This window comes from Mercurialis annua, linkage group LG2 (assembly GCF_937616625.2).
Source record: "Mercurialis annua linkage group LG2, ddMerAnnu1.2, whole genome shotgun sequence".
NCBI classification, from domain to species: Eukaryota; Viridiplantae; Streptophyta; class Magnoliopsida; order Malpighiales; family Euphorbiaceae; genus Mercurialis; species Mercurialis annua.
In genome coordinates, this window is record NC_065571.1 from 9,571,608 (window position 1) to 9,594,586 (window position 22,979).

General features: G+C 33.2%; 2 protein-coding genes and 1 non-coding gene across 3 annotated transcripts; all 3 read left to right on the top strand.

Annotated features, from left to right (window-relative positions):
- Positions 1-8,617: 8,617 nt before the first annotated feature.
- LOC126668878 (uncharacterized) lies at positions 8,618-11,026 on the top strand. Its single transcript, XM_050362094.2, has 2 exons — positions 8,618-8,886; positions 9,883-11,026. The coding sequence occupies exon 2, from the start codon at positions 9,984-9,986 to the stop codon at positions 10,476-10,478; it is 495 nt and encodes a 164-aa protein (XP_050218051.1). The 5' UTR covers positions 8,618-8,886; positions 9,883-9,983; the 3' UTR covers positions 10,479-11,026.
- Positions 11,027-16,529: 5,503 nt separating this feature from the next.
- LOC126668877 (protein LHCP TRANSLOCATION DEFECT) lies at positions 16,530-18,546 on the top strand. The gene is made up of 2 exons (XM_050362093.2): positions 16,530-16,873; positions 18,102-18,546. The coding sequence occupies exons 1-2, from the start codon at positions 16,631-16,633 to the stop codon at positions 18,354-18,356; spliced, it is 498 nt and encodes a 165-aa protein (XP_050218050.1). The 5' UTR covers positions 16,530-16,630; the 3' UTR covers positions 18,357-18,546.
- A 1,952-nt stretch (positions 18,547-20,498) lies between these two features.
- On the top strand, positions 20,499-20,571 carry TRNAK-CUU (transfer RNA lysine (anticodon CUU)). Its single transcript has one exon. It is a non-coding gene; the product is annotated as a tRNA-Lys (tRNA).
- Positions 20,572-22,979: the final 2,408 nt, after the last annotated feature.

Below are 22,979 nucleotides of genomic sequence, written 5' to 3' on the forward strand. Positions count from 1 at the left end.
CATATATTTTTTATTAATTAATAAAATTTAATCTAACTATGTTATACATAATGTCATAAATAAATGATCCATAATTATTATTGGTGAGTTTAGTTTATATAGATATATTTCTAAACAATGTTGAACTTTAATAGAATTATTTGTAATTCATTTCTTTTATAATTTGGGAAAGTTATGAGAAATTGGACTGGAAAGGCTTTTCTCTTAAGGCCGTGTTTGATTCATGTAATAGGTGCAGAATGAAATAGCTATTCTATATATAATGAAAATTATTTACTTTGGTTCAATAATAGGTATTCTACGAAATTGCTATTCCATGATTTTATAGAATAAATATTTCAAAAATTAAAGAATGGCTATTCCATTTTTTATAGAATATCTATTATATTCCATACTATTTTATTTCATAAATCAAACATGAAAGTGTTTATGTTGTAGGAAAATATTAGTTTTGAAGTTGGGATTAAATCACGACCCTTGATTCAATATCACTTGTGTTGGCTAAAGGCCTTTATCCATAATCCTTAGTTTTGATGATAACTAAAGCCCACTAATTTTGTTTGTCCAAGTGTTGCAAGGCCCATGTTCTAGAAGGTTCATGATTATTCTATCTTGAAATACAAGTAAATAGTTGGAGGGCATTTTTGGAATTAGCTTGAGGTTTACCAGCTCAGCAGACAAGATCAGACTGTGACAGTGTACCTTGTACTACAAAAATCAGGCTGCCAGGTCACTACCAAACAAGTTGTTCCCAACCTGGTCTGATTAGCTCGGCTGGCAAGAGGCTCCTCCATTTGGCATCTTGCACACCTTGCATTTATGGATAAGAATCAAAGCACATGACTCAGCCCTAATTCTGGAAGATTCTTGGAGCCTATATATACCTCTCCATCAACCATTTATCAAGTGTGGAGCATCAAGAGAGAAAATCCATCACCACCAACATTGTGCTTCAAATTGGTCATCCCTCTCAAAGAAACTAGGGTTAGTTTTGAGTGAGAGTATTACACCACCAAATATATATGTAATCACTTGTGAGTTATAGACTAGTTTCTGGGTAGAACTAGGTTTGTAATCTCAAAGGGAAATAGTTTGCTGAAGCTAACAAATCAGCTGAGTTATAGACTAGCTTCTGGGTAGAACTAGGTTTGTAATCTCAAAGGGAAATAGTTTGCTGAAGCTAACAAATCAGCGTGTAAGTTACAGACTAGCTTCTGGGTAGAACTAGGGTTGTACTCTTATTGGCTTTATTTCTAGCCCGCAATAGAGATTGAAGAGTGAAATACTTAGGGATGGGGATCCCTAAGGAGTGGATGTAGGCAGGGTTGCCGAACTACTATAAAAATCCGGTGTCTCAGCTTTATGCTTTCATTTCTGATTTAATTAGCTTTACCATAAACTGTTTTTCAAAAGAGATTTTCTAAAGAACTTTTAAAAGCATTTCTCAAACAAATCTAATTTCTGTTTACTTAGCTTTATCTCTTGTATTGATAAGCTCACAAATCATTCATATTTGATTAGCTTATCTTTACTAATGTGCATCAACTCAAGCTGAGTTAATAGCTTAGAAGTTGATCTTACTTGTCTGTCAAATCCTCAATATTTGAACAGCTTATATTTGCTTGGACTTATCAACTTAAGCTTATTCTATAGCTGTTTAGTTGATCTCTTGGAAGCTATCAAATCTCTCATATTTGATTAGCTTGGTCTGACTAAAACTCTATCTGCTTACCCCCCCCCCCCCTCTTGAGCTACTGCTGGACCCAACAACTTGGTATGCTGCCATGTCCAGATTTTAGAAGGTTGTGAGAGTATAATCTAATCATACGAGTGGGACCTTCTTTCTTACTAAAAAAATGCTTGATAAGTTGGCCAATTCACGGGTATAATTGGAGCGGTTTCTTACATTAATTTTTTTATTAATTTTATACTTCTAATTTTAAATATGTGTTATATCAATTAATTAGTTATATAATGTTATAGTAAACAAAATTAAAATTTATTAAATTTCCTTATTTTTAATAATTATTTTAACTTGAGCCAAGCGAGAGCTTTTATAGTGCGGACATTGTTCAAACTCGAGCATGTGGGCTGAGTTTGATCTTTGTTAGACTTATTGATATTTAAAATTTTGAGATTGGTTCTCCCTTAGTACATTACCAGTTAAGGTTATGGGTGTAAACGGGCTGAGCCGAACCCGAGTTAGGATAAAATCGAGCTCGACCTCAAAACTGTTATACATGCTCGAGCTCGAGCTTGAGCTTAGATGAGCTTATATTTTCAAATTCGAGCTCGACAAATTCTTCGAGGTTCACATCTACATTTTAGAGATACATGCAAATCACACATTACTTGTTGAATGTTTGGATAAGTTTTGTGATAGAACCAAATTAGCATGAAGGACCACATAAGATTCTATGTAATCTTCGGATAAGTATTGTGTAATATCCCGTAAAATTTTACATTTTTTTACATTTAAATTCCGACATTTTTCCCGGTCGTTTTGAAGTAATCTCGATATTAGTGGCTTGGTTCGAGTTGTTTGGTTTGGGTGTGATTTATTGGTTTAACCAAGTATTTTTTTTAAATTAAAAAAAAAAATGAAATTTATTCATTCCCGTTCGGGAATTGGAATTCCCGAACGGGAATCCCCTTTTTTGGGCCTGGTCTCGTTCGAGACCAGGCATTCCCGTACGGGAGTCTTGGGCTGAAAAGCCATTCCCGTACGGGAATCAGAGCAGTTCTTGGACCCTTCCATCCGGCCCTCTTCGCACTCATTTTCGACCCATCTCCTCTCGATATTTAAAGTCGACTTCTAAACAGAAAATCTTCACCACTCATCACTGAAACCCTAGCCGTTTTCCGCTTGTCATTTCGCTGAGTATCGAAGCTGATATCACCTGCCAAAGATCGCTGTCCGGTAAGTTTTCTGATTTCTTGAATTTCCAGATTTTGCCTTTGAACGTCATTGCGTAATTTGGTTCGTTCTCTCTCGTTTCTAGATCGAAATCAGAACCGTTTGATTCCAGACGATCTAGACTCACGTATCTACGTTTCCCTACCTCAATTCCGCTGAACGGTACGCCGCCGATCTCGTTTCAATCGCCGTACGGTTTCCGTTTTAAAGCTTTATAACTTCTGTTTCAGTTTTCTGGTTTCTGCCGTATGCCTTCATCCTCTTTTGGCTTTGTTTTTGCTTCATTCATGTTGAATCCCTTGGCATGATTGGTGGTTAATAGTTTAAGCTTTCGGATTGAGTTTATTCCATAGTTCCGCTCCTCGATTCGTGTTGTCGTTTTTGCATGATGGTTACTGTTAACGTTTTTAATGTTTGGTTATTTGCCTAAGTTGAGTTTCTGGGTTGGTGTTATGCCCTTTGATTATGCTCTAGTTGGTTTATGATCTTAAGTATGTTTGTGATTAAAAGTTATAGGTTCAGTTTTTGCAATTGATTTCCTTAGGCATAGGCGGGCTGCTCCTTATTTGAACAAGGAAGATGATGGCTTAATAGCCACTTTAGCCACCAAGTTATTTTGCTTAAATAAAATCAATCCTTTAAGTTTAACTTTAACTAATAACTTGGGTTTTATTTTGAATATAAATTAAATAGTGGAAATGATAGATAATCATAAATTAAGTTAATATAATTACTCGGGTAATTATATTGGTTTTCAAATGTCGTTTTGTCAAAAGTTGGCTAAATTACAATTTAGCCCCTAAACTTATTTTATAATTTAATTAAATGGATTCTTGGTTGGTTACTTCATATTTTATCTTAATTATAAAACAAGAGCTAATAATCGAGTTTGAATATCAAATTGGCTAAATTACAATTTAGTCCCTAATTGGCAAAAGTACAGTTTAGTCCCTTATTGGTTAAAGTGCAATTTAGTCCCTAAACTTTTATTTGACTTATATGATTAAGTTTTTGTGGTTGTAACTTGGGTTACTTGAAATTGAAGTTATTGAGTTCCGCTTTTAAATTGGATTATTATTTTGTTAAATTATTTTATAAATATACACTTGGGTTTATATTTGATAAACGTTTGGAATCGGGTTAGACTTGGGTCGCCCGACGAGTGAGGCTAGCTTGGTAGTTTTTGATAACTCGGCTAACCCACTATTTGGAAATTATTTATTATTTAAAGTTATTAAATAATATTTATAAATTGGATTTTAAGCGGGAACTCAATAGACTTATATTAATTGGGCTTTATTACCTTTTGGATATATTTGTGTTACGTTGGGTTGTTATTACTACGTGTTAATTGTGCTAGTCTTATGTGGTGTCTAGTACTCTCTAGAGTTAGGGTCTGATTTTAATAATTATTTTATTTGTCTAGACTCGTCTACTGTTCGTGCTTCAGAGGCGAACCAGAGTTAGTGCTTGCCGGTATTTCACGCGGATTAGCAAGCAGTGAGTTTATATTTACTATTTACCGCTTTATTAAGTAAATTGTTATTTTAATATTAAATATATATACTGTACGTATATTTCGAACTGTTTTTATATTATGACTCTTAGTTGGAACGTGCTACCTAATGGGCATCATTAGGACTGCGTGCGCACCGGTATTGATCTGGGTAAGGTATTTATGGAAATGTGGTAACTCGGTGTGAGCATAGCTCTCGGGACCAGGTAGAGTAACTCGGTGTAGCTCAGCTCTCGGGACTCTGGTATAAGTGTGGTCAGTGGTAACTCGGTGTAGCTCAGCTCTCGGGACCAGACCTATTGGATTATGATTATTATTTAGAATTGTGGATTAGGGTTCCAACTATTATCCGTAATATCGTTATTAAATGTTTTAAACGTTTTAAAGGTTTTCCACTTAATAAATGTAGATAGTGGTATGAACTCATCTCAGTATATCTGACCCCGTTGTTTTCCCAATTTTCCCAGGGTTATGATCTGAGAGAGTCGGGTGATCTCCGCATTTACTTTTCCTCGGAGGTTCCATTTATTTTGATAATCTGTCAAACTATTTTATTCTTAGACCGCAGTAGTTGACTAGACGTCTTTACTATTATTACAGTTGTTTTGTCGGATTGGTTCGACTGGTTATATTGCTTTGGCATGTTATATTATTATATCGGTTTATGACAAATCTATTTTTGACTTAGAATTAAATATGTATGTTATATTAATTGTTGATTATTATAACTGCTAGTTTAGGCTGACGTCTCGGTTGCCCCCGAGCATTGGTTTTCTGCAGGTTTATGTGTTTACGCTTTATATGGGAGGCTAGCTACGGGTTTCGGTACTACATTACCCATACCCTAGCGTCGGTCGCGATTCATGAAAATGGGTCGTGACATATTGCCCGGATCATGAAACCCAGAATCCAAGCTGCAAAGTTTAGGCCATCCATAGGGCGTAAACGCTCAATAACACGGTTAACCACAAAAGTAGAGATTCAGATTTCCTGCATCAATCCCATGCTCTAACGACAAAATATGTTTTCTGATGTTACATTACATTGGTACATGCAAATTGTACATTAATTGCCGACAAAAGTATGTGATAAAACCATGTCAGTGTGAAGAACCACATAAAATTCTCTAATACATACGAGACTTCTACCGTGCCATCTGCGTCTGACACAAATTTTCTAACATGATAGAAAGGCCAGCTTGGCCTAAAATATAGAATGTGCACATTATCAACATGGCGATCAGAAGAAAGATTTAACAGTAAGTAGGTTGGCTATTTAAACCATCTTATGGCAAAATTCTAAGACTCTTTTTTATCTCTTATTTTACATTTGTCTTTTTTTTTATTTATCTCTCTTCTTTCTACTACTAAATGGTGACTTGACCATTGGGTAAATGGCTATGAATTCTTTTCGGGGTTCTTTTTATTTTTCATTATCAGTTGACTATGCTGAAGTAGATCTATCTCGAAGGTTTGGTGATTCATCATTAGCCCTATAATTATTTTATAAAAATAAATTTTTGAAAAATAAATTCTATAAAAATTAAAAATTTAGTTGAAGACATTACTGCATAAACCCCAAAAAAAGAAAAGAAGGCCGATAATCATCCAGGCTTCTTGACTTTTAGATCCTCAGTTTTCATAAGTTTCAATTTATTCAATAAATTTCCCGATTTTGTATTTTGAGGCCAATAAATACCCTACTGTCCATTTTAAACTAGCACCGTTAAAACATTGCTGAAATGGCATTTAAAAAAAAAAGCAAGCAATATACACATAATCAACTCCACATCATTTGACACATCATCTAAAAAAACTGGCTAGTAATCACCCGTGACCCTTAACCTTTAGAGCTAAGTGCACAAAACCCCCTGATGTTTAAAAACGGACGCTAAACTCCCTGATTTTTGTATCAGCGCTCACTAAACCTCCTGAAGACAAATACCACTGGCGCCATCTTTTCTGGTCAACTGGCATTCTTAAAAAAAAAAAATTGACGGCGCCACATCATCTGACACGTCATCAAACACTAAAAAAAAATTAAAATACCCAAAATACCCCAACTCAATCCATCCAACTCAATTCAACCCAACTTAATACAACCCGGCTCAATCTAACCTAAACTATTCGGCCAACCTATCAACCACCAACCTGACCACCGTTGCCAGCCGACACCGCCGGAAAATTTTCCGGTCATCTTCCCCAAGTTAACGATGACAAGAAAATTTTCTAGTCATCCAAAAGTGAACAGATCCACCGGATCTGTTCCTCAAGAGAGGAACAAGATGAACATATCCGGCGATCTGTTCCTCAAGAACAGATCCGACGATCTATTCCTTAAGAACAAATCCGTATGGAAGATGACCGGAAAATTTTCGGGTCATCTTCAAACCGGAGAAGATGACCGGAAAATTTTCCGACAGTGGTTGGGTGGCGACGGTGGTCGGATGGGGGTAGTGGTCCGGTCGGTTGTTGGGTTAGTCTTTTGATATAGATTAGAGTGGGTTTTTTTTTTTTGTCTTTTTCTAAATTAAATTAGGGATATTTTGGGTGTTTAGAATTTTTATGATATTTTGCTGACATGGCAGATGATGTGACAGTGTTGGGTTTTTTTTTAAGAATGTCAGTTGACCAGAAAATACGGCGCCAGGGGTACTTTGGTTATATTTAGGGCTTAGGGGGTTTTGTGAGCGGCAACACAAGATCAGGGGGTTTAGCGTCCGTTTTTAAACATTAGGGGGTTTTGTACACTTAGCCCTAAAGGTCAGGGGTCATGGGTGATTATTAGCCAAAAACACTCTTTTTTAAAAAAAAAAAACTAAAATTCCCTCAAAAACTTGAAATTAAAATTTCTAAAATTCTAAATTCGACCACTCCTTCACCTGCCACATTCACCACCCACTTCGGCCGCCACCCTTTCATTTGTTGTCGCTGCCGGCCCACTCTTGCCGCCCCTGATGAGGACGAAATCATGGTGGTTAGAGGATGACCCCGGATCAATGCGGCAGAGGTTGGAGTAGAGTAGGCGACACATGTTGTTTTTTTATTTATTGGCCAAATGTTGTAAAAAGGCCAAACCTTTCATAAAAGTTTCACAAAAGTCCTGACCTTTCAATTTTGTCGATTTTGGCCAAAAATTGATTATTTGGTTTCACAAAAATCCTGACCTTTCAATTTTGTCGATTTTGGCCAAAAATGGATTATTTGGTTTCACAAAAGTTCTGACCTTTCAATATTTGGCAATGGCACATAGGCGTCACATAGGCAAATTGAAATCAAATTGAGAGTTGGCCACAATTGAAACCAAATAATTTGTTTTTGGCCAAAATCGATAAAATTGAAAGGTCAGGACTTTTGTGAAACTTTTATAAAAGGTTGGGCCTTTTTAAGACATTTGGCCTTATTTATTCAATCAAATTTTAGTATTTTTTATTTTTAATTAAATTTTAAAATTTTAATTTTAGCCTTTTAATGATATTTTTAATTTTTTACACTTTTAAAATTTTTTGATGATGTGTCAGATAATGTAGAGTTAATTGTGTGTGTATTATGTTATTTTTTATTTCTTTTAAGTGCCACATTATTAAATTTTAGTTTTAGTTTAAAATGAACAGTAGAGGGTTCACCGACTTCAAAATCAAAATTGTATTGACCGAAATTGAAACTCCGGAATTTATGGACCTAAGGTTCAAAAGTGAGGAATCGTAGATGATTATTGAGCAAATTACTATGACACCCTTCACACTTTTGTTTTTGTCAACGATTTAGTCCTTGCATTTATTTCGGATGTTAGTCAACGAAATCAACGAAACTATATGGTCCCCCACTTTAGTTTTTCTCAACGATTTCATACCTCACTTTTGTTTTGTCAACGATTTCGTTCCTCAAGTTTGAAACTTAATTTATCCCTAAATCCGTTGACTAACACTAGAAATGGATGGAGGGACTAAACCATTGACACAAGCAAAAATGAGAGACCATATAATTTAGTTTCCAAATAAAAGGGATTAAAGTGTAGATTATATCAAATATGAAGGACCTCATAGTAATTTCCTCATGATTATTAGTCAAAAACCAAGCACTGTTACTGTTTGGTTTAACCAGAAATAAACTAACATTAACAGCTCCATTATTCCCGTTAGAGTAGAATTTTGTGAAAGTTGACCGTTCTTTGCAAATAAAGACACAAAACAAAACCACTTTGGAACAAGTGAGATTTTCTTTTTGTTTAAAAATAGATTAGATAATAGATTTTGCTGTCCTTGAAGGCGACATTATCTCTTCACTGCCCGTGCTGATTACCCCATCAAACTTTTTTTAATTCCCAAATATTCCAAAAACTGTTTACTGGGTTTCTTCATTCTCTTGTTTTAGGTCAGATTCATTGCTGTATTCTTCAAAAACTTTAGCTTTCTTGCTCAACATTTTCATTTCAGTGGCTTTCTTGCTTCTGGGTAATGCTCTTCTGCTCACAAATCTATTTTTTTATGTGTATTTGGTTCTTTATTGGCTTCATCACATGTTAGTTCATGAGGTTTTAATGATAAAAAAATGAAATTGATGGTCTTGGTTTAGATTTAATTGTGGTTATTGGGTATGTTTGTAATGATGCTTTTGATGAGACTTTTTACAATTTTCTTGATGACATTTTGGTGATATTAGTGTCTGATTTGTTTGTTACTATTACTGGATTATGGTCTATTTTAGACTTTTTGTTTGATGACTTTGATTTCAAGTGATTTTCCTTTGTGTTTTTGGAGTCAATACAGTCTCTTATGTTTTGATAAATGGTTTGTGCATTTCATGTTAATGCAGCTACTTGGAAATCTATTCCTGTGTGAATGTTTGAGATTTAGGTTGTGGATAATTGTTGGTGTAAAGGAAGCCTCTGACTGGTTGATTGCTATTTGATCAAAGTTTCCAATCTAAGTTGACCGTATAATATGTTGCACGGAAACTTATCAAGTTCTTTGTTTCATCGTTTAGTTTTTGTTTCTAGAAATGATTATTGAAATCTTGAAAGAAATATCATTTTGACATTTTTTATTTCAGCATTTTTCGGTTACGACATTTTTGTTTCCGTGCAATATAAGTAATACTCGAAAATGGTAAGGAATAGATTTCTGCTAGATTGGTAGTCTTGGTCTCACTGCATCTTTATTGAACCTTTTTGTTAGTGAACACACCATTTGTATTTGTAATTGTGAAAAAGAAGATGCTCATCACAATGAGTGCACTTTGTCTGATTACTTTCTTCATTTCTAGAGTCTGTTATATTCATAAACCTTTCTTAATTATTATCCAGCATTAGGATCACATAATTTGGCGTACACGTTTCTGTAAGCTCGTGCTTTGACTTACATGCTTCATTTAAAGTTCATGATGAACTCTACTGTGAAAAATTTACTTTATATTTTGGCTAAAAGGGTGTAATCTACATCTGGTTGCAGGTGGTATTGCATAAAAGGCCTGCAAATTCGTTACTAGATATTAGCCTCTACAAACTTGCAATTCTAAGAACTGTTCTGGTTTAAGAAGAGCTCATACAGACATGGTTCAGAAACTAGAAGCTATGAAGGGCGGTGGCGGATCCATCAGGGTGGGGACCACAGGAAAAATCAGCGCCCTGATGACAAGGGAACTGGAATCCATTAAAACTGCTCCACAGACGTCGCTGTCTCATCAAGATAGACCTAAGACTGTTCCTGTCTCAGTTCCCTGTAGTACGAGCACTCCTAAAAGACAGGCAAGAAAGTCATTAGATGAAGCAAGCAGCAGTGGAAGTAGCAGTACCATGAATCGTAGAAGCCCTGAAACACCCCGAAAAGTGAAAAGCTACGGTAAAACCACCCATCGAATACCAATGCTCCGTTCCGAGAATGTCACATTGGATAGAACCCCTAGTAGGGAAAAAACAAACAAGAAACTTAACATTGTTGAAGTTGTCGATATAAGATGCGGTCACCCGGATAAAGCGTGGGCTAGCCCTATAACAAGCAAACTCAAGAAGCTTAGTTTCTCAAAGCTATCTCAAAGCATTGTCTAACCTTTGCAAGTTCTTGACTTCAGATTTCAGGTTCTTGTAACCGAACCCCGATACCCCAATAGGCCGGTTGTTTTCCGACACTTCCACCATAGAGCAAATGCTTGGTAGAAGCTTGCTGCCTCCTTTCTTTTTCATTTTTGGGTTTGTTATCACCGATCCAAGAGAGGCTTTCAACTGACTGTCCGTTGAAGCCACTCCAGAAGTCCGGAACTCAGGTTTGTGTGAGCTCTCTCGATAGCCAGGGCCTGATTCAATCTGGCTGAAATATCTGATTTCTTGCATTATAAGGGAACCAACGGTGCCTCTAGTGCCGATTTCCACAGGACCCTGTTCCGCCATGTCTTCAGGTAATTTTGTGGCTATTGTGTTGGATTTAGTCATGTTTTGCTGGTTCAGGGGGAGGAATTGGTATAAGATCTTGATTTTTTTTATTGTCATGAGTTCTCTATGTGAACATCATAGCACTAGATTTGTGATGCTTTAATAGACAAGAAGGTGACATGTTTATTGCATTCATGTGCTTGTTGTTAATACATTGAATTGGCTAACCACTATTCTTTTTCTTCTTTTATAACTTCATGGTTCTGATTCACATGATATTGGTGTTATAGATTGTTAATTTGTTTCTTGATAATGTTATAGATTGCTAATTATGTGAGATTATCTGCATAATTACATCAAATTAAGTGTTTTTGACCATAACATCATACCTCACTTCCCAGTTTGTGTCAATTTGATGATGTGAGATTTATAAAGTGGGGCACCTTATTTCTTGTCTAATTTTAGTAGGCTGTTACTCTCTTTTCATTTCTTGAATCTCAAGGGAAGATAAAGGAAATAGTGTATGGTCTTGTTTGGTGCATCAACTTGAGTGCTTTTTAGGCATGGAGGTAGGCACTTGTTTTATTCAGAAAAAGATAATAATAATAATTAGGGATAATGTTAAATAAATTCATAAACGTTTTCTCAATTTAATCACTAACTTTAAAACGTCTCAATTATATACATAAAGTTTCATTTTTTCTCAATTTGTTGTATATGCTGACGTGTCACTCCGTGTGATTTTACTGAGGTTGAGATCATTTTTGATAGCTACGTCATCATATTATGACCTCGTAAATGGAATTAAAAAAATTGAAATTTCCTCCATACAATTGTGATGTTTTAAAATTCGTGATTAAATTGAGAAAACAAGTATAATTTATGATTTTTTTTATAACATTACCCCTAATAATTATGATAAAATTGTTTGTTGTGAAGGATCATGAAAAATGGCAATTTTCAAATTATGGTATTTTTTTGTGACAGTTGATTTGCCTAGCGAAGATGTAAATGTTGAAACTAAAAACGCCAAAATGAAAAGAATCAAATGATATTTTTTATATGATTATATTATATATAGAGAGCTTTTGAGTTTCAGAAGTGTTCATAAAAATTGAAACGAAGCTTCGAAATATAGTACTCGGAATCTTTTGTCGCAATTTCAGCCCTCATTATTTATTGTTAGTATATTTGTTTTATTATTAGTGCGTCACCATTTTTTTATAGAGCCAACATGTGTGGACTAGACGGATTTCTGCTAAGATCGTGTGATTAATTTCTCTCACAAGCGTCAAAATCCCCTCTCCAATAATTTTTTTAAAAAGGTATAAGTTTCTCTCAATTAGGTTGATCATTTAAAGGAATAAATTTCTTTTAAATGCCTCATATGCCATGTCTCCCAGTACTTTTCAATTGGGCAGATCATTTAAAACTGTGTTTATTGTTGATGTTAGATGAGTGTTTAATACTTGTAAGTTGTAACCCATTTGCTGCTAAATTACAACTGTTTCACCTTATAGTTTGAATGTGTCACCTAACTTCATCATAACAAATTTTGACAATGAATTCTGGCAACATAAAAAGCTGTCTGTTAGTATCTCTTAATTCTTCTATGGCATAGAAAATATCCTGTGTTTGTACCTTTTCTTTTACTAATTTTGTTAAATACATCTTATATATATACCAAATTAATTTTATATATTTATAACTTTAACCGATATGTGGAAATAGGAAGTTGACAGTAAGACCGGTTGGTTTTTTGAATTGAAATAATTATATCCAAAACGTATCTTGTCTTGATTCGTCTGTTAGAAACGATAAACTCAGTAGCCTCAATAGAATTAGAGTTTGAATACAATTGTCCGAACTCGCTACATTGACGGATCAAATTGTTTCAATATTATTTTTTGGAACATATTCGTTAAAATTGTCAAAGTTACTACTATGTAAAATCATTTAGGCTATACATATGTGTAATTCTTAATGAATAAAGGATCAATTCACCCCTTCAATTTGGCACAAAATATCAAAAAGGTCATTTTGAACGTTTTTGGATCAAACAGACCCGCAACTTGTGTTTTTCGGTCAAAAAACCCCTCCCCAACTCCCAGTTTAGCAAGTGTGCTACACTCTCTGAAAAAATAATGGAAATTTTTTGAAAAAACCCTCAATATTTTATTTATCTCTTATATTAATCTTTAATTTCTTTTAAATTTCAATTATACCTTTATAATTTCAAAAGTTTTATTTTTTTTATTTTGTAATAAAAACTTAGGGATCTTTTTCCCTTTTTTCTCTTCTTCTTCATCCCTTCCCCCAAATTCCTTCATTTTCTCCCTTCTTCTTCTTCTTCGTTTTCTTTTCCTTTCCCTCCGCCACCGGATGCCTACACCGCCGGCGCCAAATTCTCAGTTTGAGAACAAACCTATTCTCAGACGAGAACAGATCTGTTCTCGTCTGAGAACGATGTGTTTTCAGACGAGAACAGGATGTTCTCGTCTGAGAACAGGATGTTCTCGTCTGAGAACAGCTTGTTCTCAGACGAGAACATGCTATTCTCGTCTGAGAACAGCTCGTTCTCAGACGAGAACAGGTCGTTCTCGTCTGAGAACGCTATTCTCTTCAGAGAACAGATCGTTCTCAGACGAGAACGATCTGTTCTCGTCTGAGAACGAGTTCTCAGACTGAGAACGAGAGTTCTCGTCTGAGAACGATTTCTCAGACTGAGAACGGTGGTTCTCGTGTCCGGGCGGCGGCGAGGGATTCCGACCGCGGCGGGAAGGGTTAGATTAAGTTTAAGTGTTAAATTAGAATAATTAAGTTTAATTTATGTTAATTATAATTTTGATTGTGTTTAATTAGAATTAATTTTCGGATTTAGCAATCTCACTCTCTTTTTAGAGTGTTTTTGCGTCAGAGGGGCTGATTTGAGCGAAAAACGCAAGTTGCGGGTTTGTTTTAGCCAAAAACGTGCAAAATGACTCATTTAATATTTCGAGCCAAGTTGAGGGGGTGAATTGATCCTTTATTCATTTCTTAATACATCAATGTCATATTGTTACTTCCAGCATTTGCTCCAGTAGGATTAAAAGAAAAATTATCTATCAGACTATATATAATTCCCATTTGCAAAAGTAAATTTTTTAAGTGCTACCTTTAGATTTTATTTTATTTTGGCTATCCATTGTTATTATTTAAATTGTCTTTATATTAAAAGTCAAATAATTCCATCTTTTGCATACATTTTTAACCTCAACCTGGTAGTCCTTTCATACTCAAAATATAAGAAGATGAGATAAATAAGAAAAATGATTCCATGCAACCGTTGCTTAGTGTCATTTGTGCAATAAACGAATGATGCATTAGTCATGTGGAAAAATTAATAATAAAGAAATTAAACGATAATTAAAAGATTCTCTATCGTAAATGCTCACAAGCTTATTATAAATATGACATGATATAATCAATGAGTGAGATAAACACTCAATAAATAAACTGTAAATCGGAATAAACAAACCAATTACTTATGTCAGTTTAGTCCACACTTTGGTTCGCCGATACTTATATAATTATTTTATATGTATGTATAGAATTTAATAATGAGTTATTTACATATTAAATTTCAACGTTCCACTTTTATAGCGATTTAATTTTATTTTTTAAAACGTTGCATCGTACATTCCAACCTTTTACGCTTTTACATTGTGTAGCTATATTTATTTTTCGTCAAATATAAAGCTGCAAAATGTGTGAAAAAATACAAACCGTTTTGTATAAAACAAAGTCAGAAAACATAAATGTGCTACATAATATCAAAAATTGAAAGGTCGGCATGTGATAGAATGTTTTAAAAAGTGAAATTAAATCGTTATAAAAGTGGAACATTGAGATTTTAATATGCAAATAATCCTTTAATAATATAGTAACCAATTAATTTTAATCACATCAATTTGGTTTTCTTAATTTATTTTAGTTTGATTTAACTTTTTTTGAAAAATGATTGATTTTCGTACATTTTTGGTTTATGACCGATCCGATTAATGTTCACCTCCAAATTAAAAAACATTTTTTAAAATTAATCCGTTCAGTTAATTTTTAAATTAGTTGGGTTATTTTAATTTGGTTTGCAGTTGGATATTTTATGCTCTAATTCAAATCAAAATAGTTTTTAAATAATATTAAATCAATTGGAATCAAATGTTAATCAATTCATTTTGATTTTTGCAAACTCCTAATTACGACCATTCTAATTGCATGTTGTGTTCACTTTTCAAATAGAACAAAAACCGGTATATTAGTTTTCATTTTTTTTTTGAGACAAGATAAATTTTAACCTCTTTAGATAAGTACCTATAAAAAAATAATATTCTCAAAATACGACCTCAAAGTTTGTTTTTAAAAAATACAATTTGTATTTTTTTTATAAAAATAACTTTTGCTATTCTCAAAAATATTTTTTTTAATCTCAAAAATATAATTTGGTTAACCAACGGTATACTAACAGGTTAATAAGGGATACTAAAAAAATATTTTAATTGCACAATTTAGCGATATACAAAAAATAAATTAACTATAAATTTATTAATGGTTTACTCACGGTTAACTAACGGTGTACTTAAAATAATTTTTTTAAAGTACAATATGTTTAAAATATACAATTCAAGTTTACCAACGATTTATTAACCATATAATAAAAATAAAAATTATTAAAAATTTACCAACGGTTAACCCAACATTTACTAACAGTGTATTACAAACAAAATTATTAGTGTATCATTAGTGGTTAAACAACAAACAAAATCATTACAAAATTTAAACCACCATTTCTGATAAACTAGTTGAAAATTTATTATAAACCTCTCTGCCTTCACCACCGCAACAACAACCATCGTTTTTTTTAAATCTAAAATTATTGGTTAACCATTAGGTAACCATTGGTTAACCAACAACAAATCTGGTCATAAAAATTACAAATACAACACTTCATTACCAAAGTACTTGGCTTGTCCTTTAAAACAAATGTTTAAATCTCTAATTTTCTCATCCAATTGCAGCGATGCTGGAGTTCATCTCTGCTGGCAGCGATGGTGGAAATGTCCACCAGTAGGGTTGTGGCGTTATCTGGTTCCGGTTCCAATCAAATCAGTAACTGCCGGAGGAGGATCGGTTCGTCAACGCCACTATACGATTTACCATCATCATCTCCATGGACTTTCACCTTCGACAGCCATAAGAAATGATGAACACTCCATTTGGGTTTGAATCAGACGAATTTTTAGTTTTGTAATTATATTTTTTTTTTGAAAATTGATTTCGTTAAAATTCATATTTAATGGAATTTTTGATTTTTGATAGAATTTTTAAAAAAATAGGGAAGAAGATAATGACGTGGAGCCTCAAACGTGACGTGGACGATGACATGAAAAAAGGGGGAAGAAGTAATTCAGTGTCCGGTGAGCCACATAGGACAACCTCGCCAGACTTCATTTAGAAACCACCGAAAGTTCAAAAACAATAAGTTCAGTAACGATTTTGGAACAAAAATTGGTTCAGTAACCATTTTAAAACTTTGGAAAAGTACAGTGACTCCCAGAATCAATTACCCAATCAAGGATGAATACAAGCCACAGGATCTGCATACTAAAATAACAAACGATACCCAATCTCAATCAACTAATCAACCAACTACAATTAAAAGCAACACAGTGAATCAATCCCTTTATAAAACACTTGATTACAGTAAACAAAGATAGCGAGTGGATAGGAAAATGAACCAGTAGCATGATTTTTCTTCATCTTGTTTAGACAAACAATTCAAAAGCAACACTGTAATGGCTTCAATACCATTGTCATCTTCTACAACATGCACACTTCTTTCTCAAAAGACTTCAACTTTTGTGCCTAAATTCAGCTCCCAGTTTCTGGGTATTAAGAGTAAGGTCAGTCTGGTAAGAATTGGACCCTCTAATGGGTCAAGAGTTAAGTGTTGGTTCAACTTTCGACAAAATGCTGAAGGTGCTGGCATTTATGGTAGCCAATCCCGTGATGACTTTGATAGAGATGATGTTGAGCAGGTAATCACCTCATTTCTCCTCTAAATTAACCTTTTTTAGTCTCTCTGCAGTGTGTGTAAAGATTCATGCTTTATGTTTGGTTTTTAGATTGGATGTTCTTGTTGATTATTGTAGTTTTGTGATTCAAAATATATGAATAATGTTTTACTTTTAAGTGAGCATCTTTGACAGGAAATTGGCTTATACATTGTGTCATTGTCGGCATAATAAGCATTCTTACTAGTTAATGGTAAATTATTTGTGGACTACTACGTTTCGTTTTCATTTTTATCAATTCTGTAAACACAATGTCCTTTTTCTGTTTCGGCATTTTTTCGTTTGAATATTTCCTTTTTCGTGGAACATAAATGGTAACTCATATCATGGTCTTGCATTTGAGGGTTATTGTTGTTCAATTCCCCTTCCTAGCTACCAATGCTATGTAACACGGGCACGAATACAGGAAATTTAATTGAGGCACTTGGATAAGGATACAACGAGATAATGTTATTTTCAGGTTTCCTCTGTTAAAAATAAAGTTTTATGTCCGACGGATTTCCAAAATGGGTAATGTTGATTGAATGAAGTGTCTGTACTCTGTACTAGTATCAATGGATAGAAAAATAAGAGAGTTGGTCCAACATAACTTGTGTTCTATGCTCTGATCATTGGCTTTCGGCAATTCATTGCTTGCTAAGATAAGTAAAAGTCGGGTTGTCATCAATTTAACCAAGATTAGTACACTTGATCATCGCACACCCTTAGTACACCATTAATGTAAGTGAAGTGAATGTGAATAAATGAGAGAAGGGCATAATCACTCTCTTCATGATCGTATAAAATTAGTTCCGAAATGGCTAGTTCCTTGTGTATGACTGTCACTTTTTTATATATCATCCTAGCCAAATGCTTTCTCTTATACTTCGCAATCAGCCTCTAATAATCTAATATTATCTTCAGAAAAAAACCTATTTCACCTTGTGTTCCAGGAAAAATAAAGAATTCAAGCATTGGACGAAGTGGTTACTGATTTCTTGCAAAAATAAAATGTTTCAGGCATTTGGTAGTTGATAAAATGAGAAGGTGCCCAGATTCTAGTAAAAAGCCTCATGGTTATAAAAATTTCCTTCACTAATAGTAATTGATTCGTCGTGTCTGATTTGAAGCAGCTTGTGTATGCGCGTGTGGGTGTGCGTTTATTTTGTTGTGAAAATGCTGTTATCACTAAAAGACTACTATGAATTTGCAGTACTTTAACTACATGGGGATGCTTGCTGTTGAAGGAACATATGATAAAATGGAGGCTCTTCTAAGTCAAAACATTCATCCAGTGGACATCATATTGATGCTGGCTGCTTCAGAAGGTGACAAGCCGAAACTTGAAGAATTATTAAGAGCCGGAGCAAATTACGATATCAAGGATCCCGATGGCCGGACCGCCCTTGATCGAGCTGATGATGAAACTAGGGAATTCATCCTTCAATTTTCAGCTCAGAAGGCATGATATGTATTTGCCTGGTCTGGAACATTTGATTTGTATGTTTCTTTATAGCTATTGATCCATTAACTACGGTATGTAATTCTACCATTTGATAGGTTGTCTTAATGTATCATGTGAATCTAGCTTAGTATGTGGAAGATTGATTTATCAGGTCATGGCTATCTGATGTGATTAATCTGAATTGATTCTGAAATGGATGAGCTTACATATTAACCTATAGGGAATATGTAACAAATACTCCATTCCTAATTTATTTGTACAAAATACTCCAATTTTGAAACTCAAGTTTTTTTTACTCTTATTTTAATATTTTTATTCGAATTCTCTAAATTTATAAAAATACTATGTTTGATTTACTTTCTAAAAATCATTTGAAACTGTTAGATATATTAAACTGATTTGAAAACTGTTTTTTGGAAACGGTTATAAAGTGTGTATTCTGAAACCATATGAAACTATTTAAAATTGTTAAACACCTTTTTAAAAACTGTTTTTAAAAACACGCTAGAACGAAATTTGGAACATGAAGCTAAAGCGCAAATAAAAAAATAAATTATGGAGCGCGTTGAAGTAGAGTTTTCAAATTTTAGTTTTGAGGTTAGATTTTATAAATATATAATTTTTTTAGGTATTTTTGTAAACATCCCTAAACTATAACATTTATTTATGGGAGGTAGTATATAATGAGATTAGAATCTTGAATTTCAGTCTCCCATGATTGTACATATTTCAAAAAAAAAAAAAGATTTGAGCTCTGTCTTAAGATATAAATGTAATTTTGTTAGTGTCAAATACTTCATATGAAGTACTATAACTTTAAAGTTATTTTAAAAGTAACATTACTTAACATCAATTTATATGTTTAAGGTCACTAAATTTTAATTTTTAATATTAAAAATATTTTTTCGATTTAATTTTACTGATATGGTCATCTAAAATAACAATATTTGCCATGTCAGCAACATACATCACGAGATGTGCATTTCATTAAATACTATTATTTTTTAAAAAATCTTATTTGATGGTGACTGTTTTAATTTGAATATAAATTCTAAGATGTTACAAACTATATATGTTATTCCAAAATGGATATTAATCAGAATGTTGACTTGGCGAATATTATTTGAGTATAGCAACTCAGATGAAACCAGGTCAGTAAAATTAAATCGAGCGGAAAATAGGGTACAATTTTATATTTTTCGAGCGGAAAATAGGCCAATTTTATACTTATGTGTACAATTGAAAATGAAAGATGCATAGTTGGATAAAATTGGCGATTTTATAAGGTGATAATATAATTGAAAATGGCTAAAATGCGAGTGTTTTTTTAAAGATATTTTGCTTTGTAATACCTATATCTAGCTTGTCATTGTTTTTGGATAAATTATTTAGCTTGTCATTAATAAACAGAAATAATGTTTACCTCATTAATGTAAATATTATACGGCTTAATCATTTAAAAGTACCTTATTTTTTGAGTTTTTTTGGTTTATATCCTAAATTTTCAAAATCATTATTTTACCTTGTTAATTTTAAGTTTCAATTATACTCATTTTTTTTTTGAATTTTGAGTTTTCTACTTAAAAAAGATTCAAATATAACCTTCATATTTGACATATAGTCTCAAAGTTTTAAAAATATTAAGGGCTTATTTAGACTATGTGCAAAATATAATTGACATATTTAAAATGTTTACATAGCGATAACTCTAATTTGAAAAAATGGATACAACTGAAACTGAAAATTGGGAAATTGAGTAAACTTGACAATTTTAAAAGTTTTGGATATAAACAAAAAAAATCAAAAAAATGGGGTATTTTTAAATGGTTAGAGCATAATATAGACTAGTTCAACTATAATGACTACTAAAAACTCTCTATAACTGCATAATTTCTTTTTATCTTTATATTTTGGCATTTTGGATGTTTTTTTTTTCAAAAACACTTTTAGTATTGATATTTTATTATTATTTCTATAAGATTATTTGGTAATTAAAATTTGAAAAATTGTTAAGGTATAGTCATTGAATAATTTTAATTGATTATGTCTATATAACTAAATAAAACACTTGCTTTAACTAAATAAGTACAAGTGCACACAAAAACTCTATAACTCAAACCATAACTTATTTTTAAAAGAGCCGAAGCCTGCCTAGCTAAGTTGGTTGAACGCAAGGCTCTTAATCTTGTGGTCATGGGTTCGATCCCCATGGCGGACGCATCAAGTGTTTTTTTAAAATAATAATTACAATTACAGGATGTGTCGATACTCTTACTGAAAATAAAAAGATTATTGCCTAATCAGCAACTAATCAATTGACATCCAACAACATTTTAGAAAATTAAAAATAGATTAAAAAAATAAAAGTATATAAAATGGTCCACGGCTAGAAGCGAGGCCCAATAAAAGCTACCGACAATTAGTAATAAATTGTTTTAGCATTCTCCAATATCTTATAAATTATACAACCATAAGGTTATTTTCTATTAGAGTGATTACTTGCAAGAGAGTCAAGAGTACTTTTTAATTGAAAAGGTTATTGTCACTCTGTAAATAGATTTTAGTATGATATATTATGAATGCATATACCTATTATAGCTGAAAATCATGTTCGGAGCATTTTCTGAAACCACATGCATTAAAAATTATTTCATACTATCATGTAAGTTTCACCTTCAGACTGAAAAGTACTATTACAATTTAATGAGAAAATATAGGATGCTTAAATGAATGATAATCATTAATTATGAATTGCGACAACAATTGTTATATTATAAGTTACGAAAGTTTTGAAGATAATTCGCTAAATATATTTGAAAAAATTATAAAAAGTTCCAAAAGGGGGGGAAATTATTAAAAATTACATACTTCTCAAAAAATTTACATTTTAGACCTAAAAGATTTACAAAAATACAAAATAGATTTTCATTTTTTATATACTGTATCAAAGATGTATTGATAATGTATTGTATTTATATCAAACGTGTACCAAAAATATATTTTTTATAATAACAAAATAAGTAAATTATGTAATTTTTTTGAATTGTTTGGTACACTTGATTTTTTGCTAAGTATGTATTTTTGTAAATTAAGTAATTTTTAGGGTAATTTTATAAGTATCCCTTAGTAATTAAGCTTAATTACCAAAATAACTGAAATTTTACAGATTTTGCCAGTTATATCAAAATCTTTAAAAATTGGTCCATTTAGCCCATTTCAACATATTTGGCACTTTCTGTAGCCAATTATTGTCCAACCCAATTTTTTTGCCAATATGTATGTCACGTCACTGCCAACTCTGCGAATTATTAATGTTGCAACACTCCTAATCCAACCAAGCTACAAAATAATCCAACCAAAATCAAATCCAATTTTTAAATTAAATCAATCGGTTATATTATTATAAAATTCATATGTACAAATATGTTTGTCTTCTTCATAATTAATTAATTATATTATTCTAGCATCTCTTTTCTCGTGTTGGTGTAATCCAGCTGAGCACATGCCAACATTCGACTGACATAGTAATCACATGCAACTTCTTCTCATTACGTTATCCCTATATGTTCCCCAATGTTTGTGTAATACCCCAAAATATTTTAAGGTAATTAAGTCGTGCCACGTGTCGGGATTTCCGATAAATTAAATTAAGGAGAATTTAATTTAATTATATCGGGAATTTAGAATAATTTTTATTAAGTGGATTTACGTGATTTAAGGATATAACTTCGAAAATTAATATAAAATAAATTATAAATCCCATAATGGATTTTATTTCGCCAAAGTCCGCGAAATAATTTATAGTATTTATGGTAAAAGTTTCGAGTCAATCGGAGATCGTTTAAAATTTGGACGCGGATAGGTTTTGGATTAAATTGAAACTTTTGAAAAGTTTCAAGGACCAAAGTGCAAATTGACCAATATATATATATATATATATATATATATATATATATCACCTTCATCAGATGAAGGATCCAGACACTCCATTTCCTTCATTTCTTTCATTTCTCTCGTTTGTCGTTTCATCGTCGGTTCCGTCGCTCGATTCCGTTTCTCGTCCGTTTCCGACGTTCTATAACTCCAAACGATTGTATTTCGACGGGTAATCGCGGTAAGCTTGACGTTTTACCGTTTCGTTGATTATATTTTGAGTTATATCGATTTAAAGTTTTAGGCCACGAAACGAATATATCGTTTTAATCGATATTAGGATTGAATTATAGTGTTTTGGAGTTAGATTAAGCATTTGAGGTGTGATTTAGCGTTTTAGGATCGAAAGCACGTCGGAAAAGCCGAAAATTGGCTTCCGGGGCGAGGTGTGCGGCACGCCCGCATAGCGGGGCGTGCGCCCGCATAGGCGGGCGATGCGCCCGCATACTATGCGGGCGATGCGCCCGCATACTATGCGGGCGATGCGCCCGCATAGACGGGCGACGCGCCCGCATACGCGAGGCGTGCGTCCGCATAGGCGGGCGACGCGCCCGCATATACGGGGCGTGCGTCCGCAGCCCGCGTGAGTCGGCGACTCGCCCGCACCGTAAACTCGCCGATCGACCTAGTTTCGAGAAATTTGATGTACACGCATATCGAGACTTGAGATTTATTAATATTCGATTAATTATC

What these genes read in the sequence shown, in the direction of transcription:
- LOC126668878 (XM_050362094.2), top strand. Translation starts at nt 9,984, where the DNA reads ATGGTTCAGAAACTAGAAGCTATGAAGGGCGGTGGCGGATCCATCAGG.
- LOC126668877 (XM_050362093.2), top strand. Translation starts at nt 16,631, where the DNA reads ATGGCTTCAATACCATTGTCATCTTCTACAACATGCACACTTCTTTCT. An exon ending in ATAGAGATGATGTTGAGCAG is followed by an intron (nt 16,874 to 18,101) that starts GTAATCACCTCA and finishes ATGAATTTGCAG; the next exon opens with TACTTTAACTACATGGGGAT.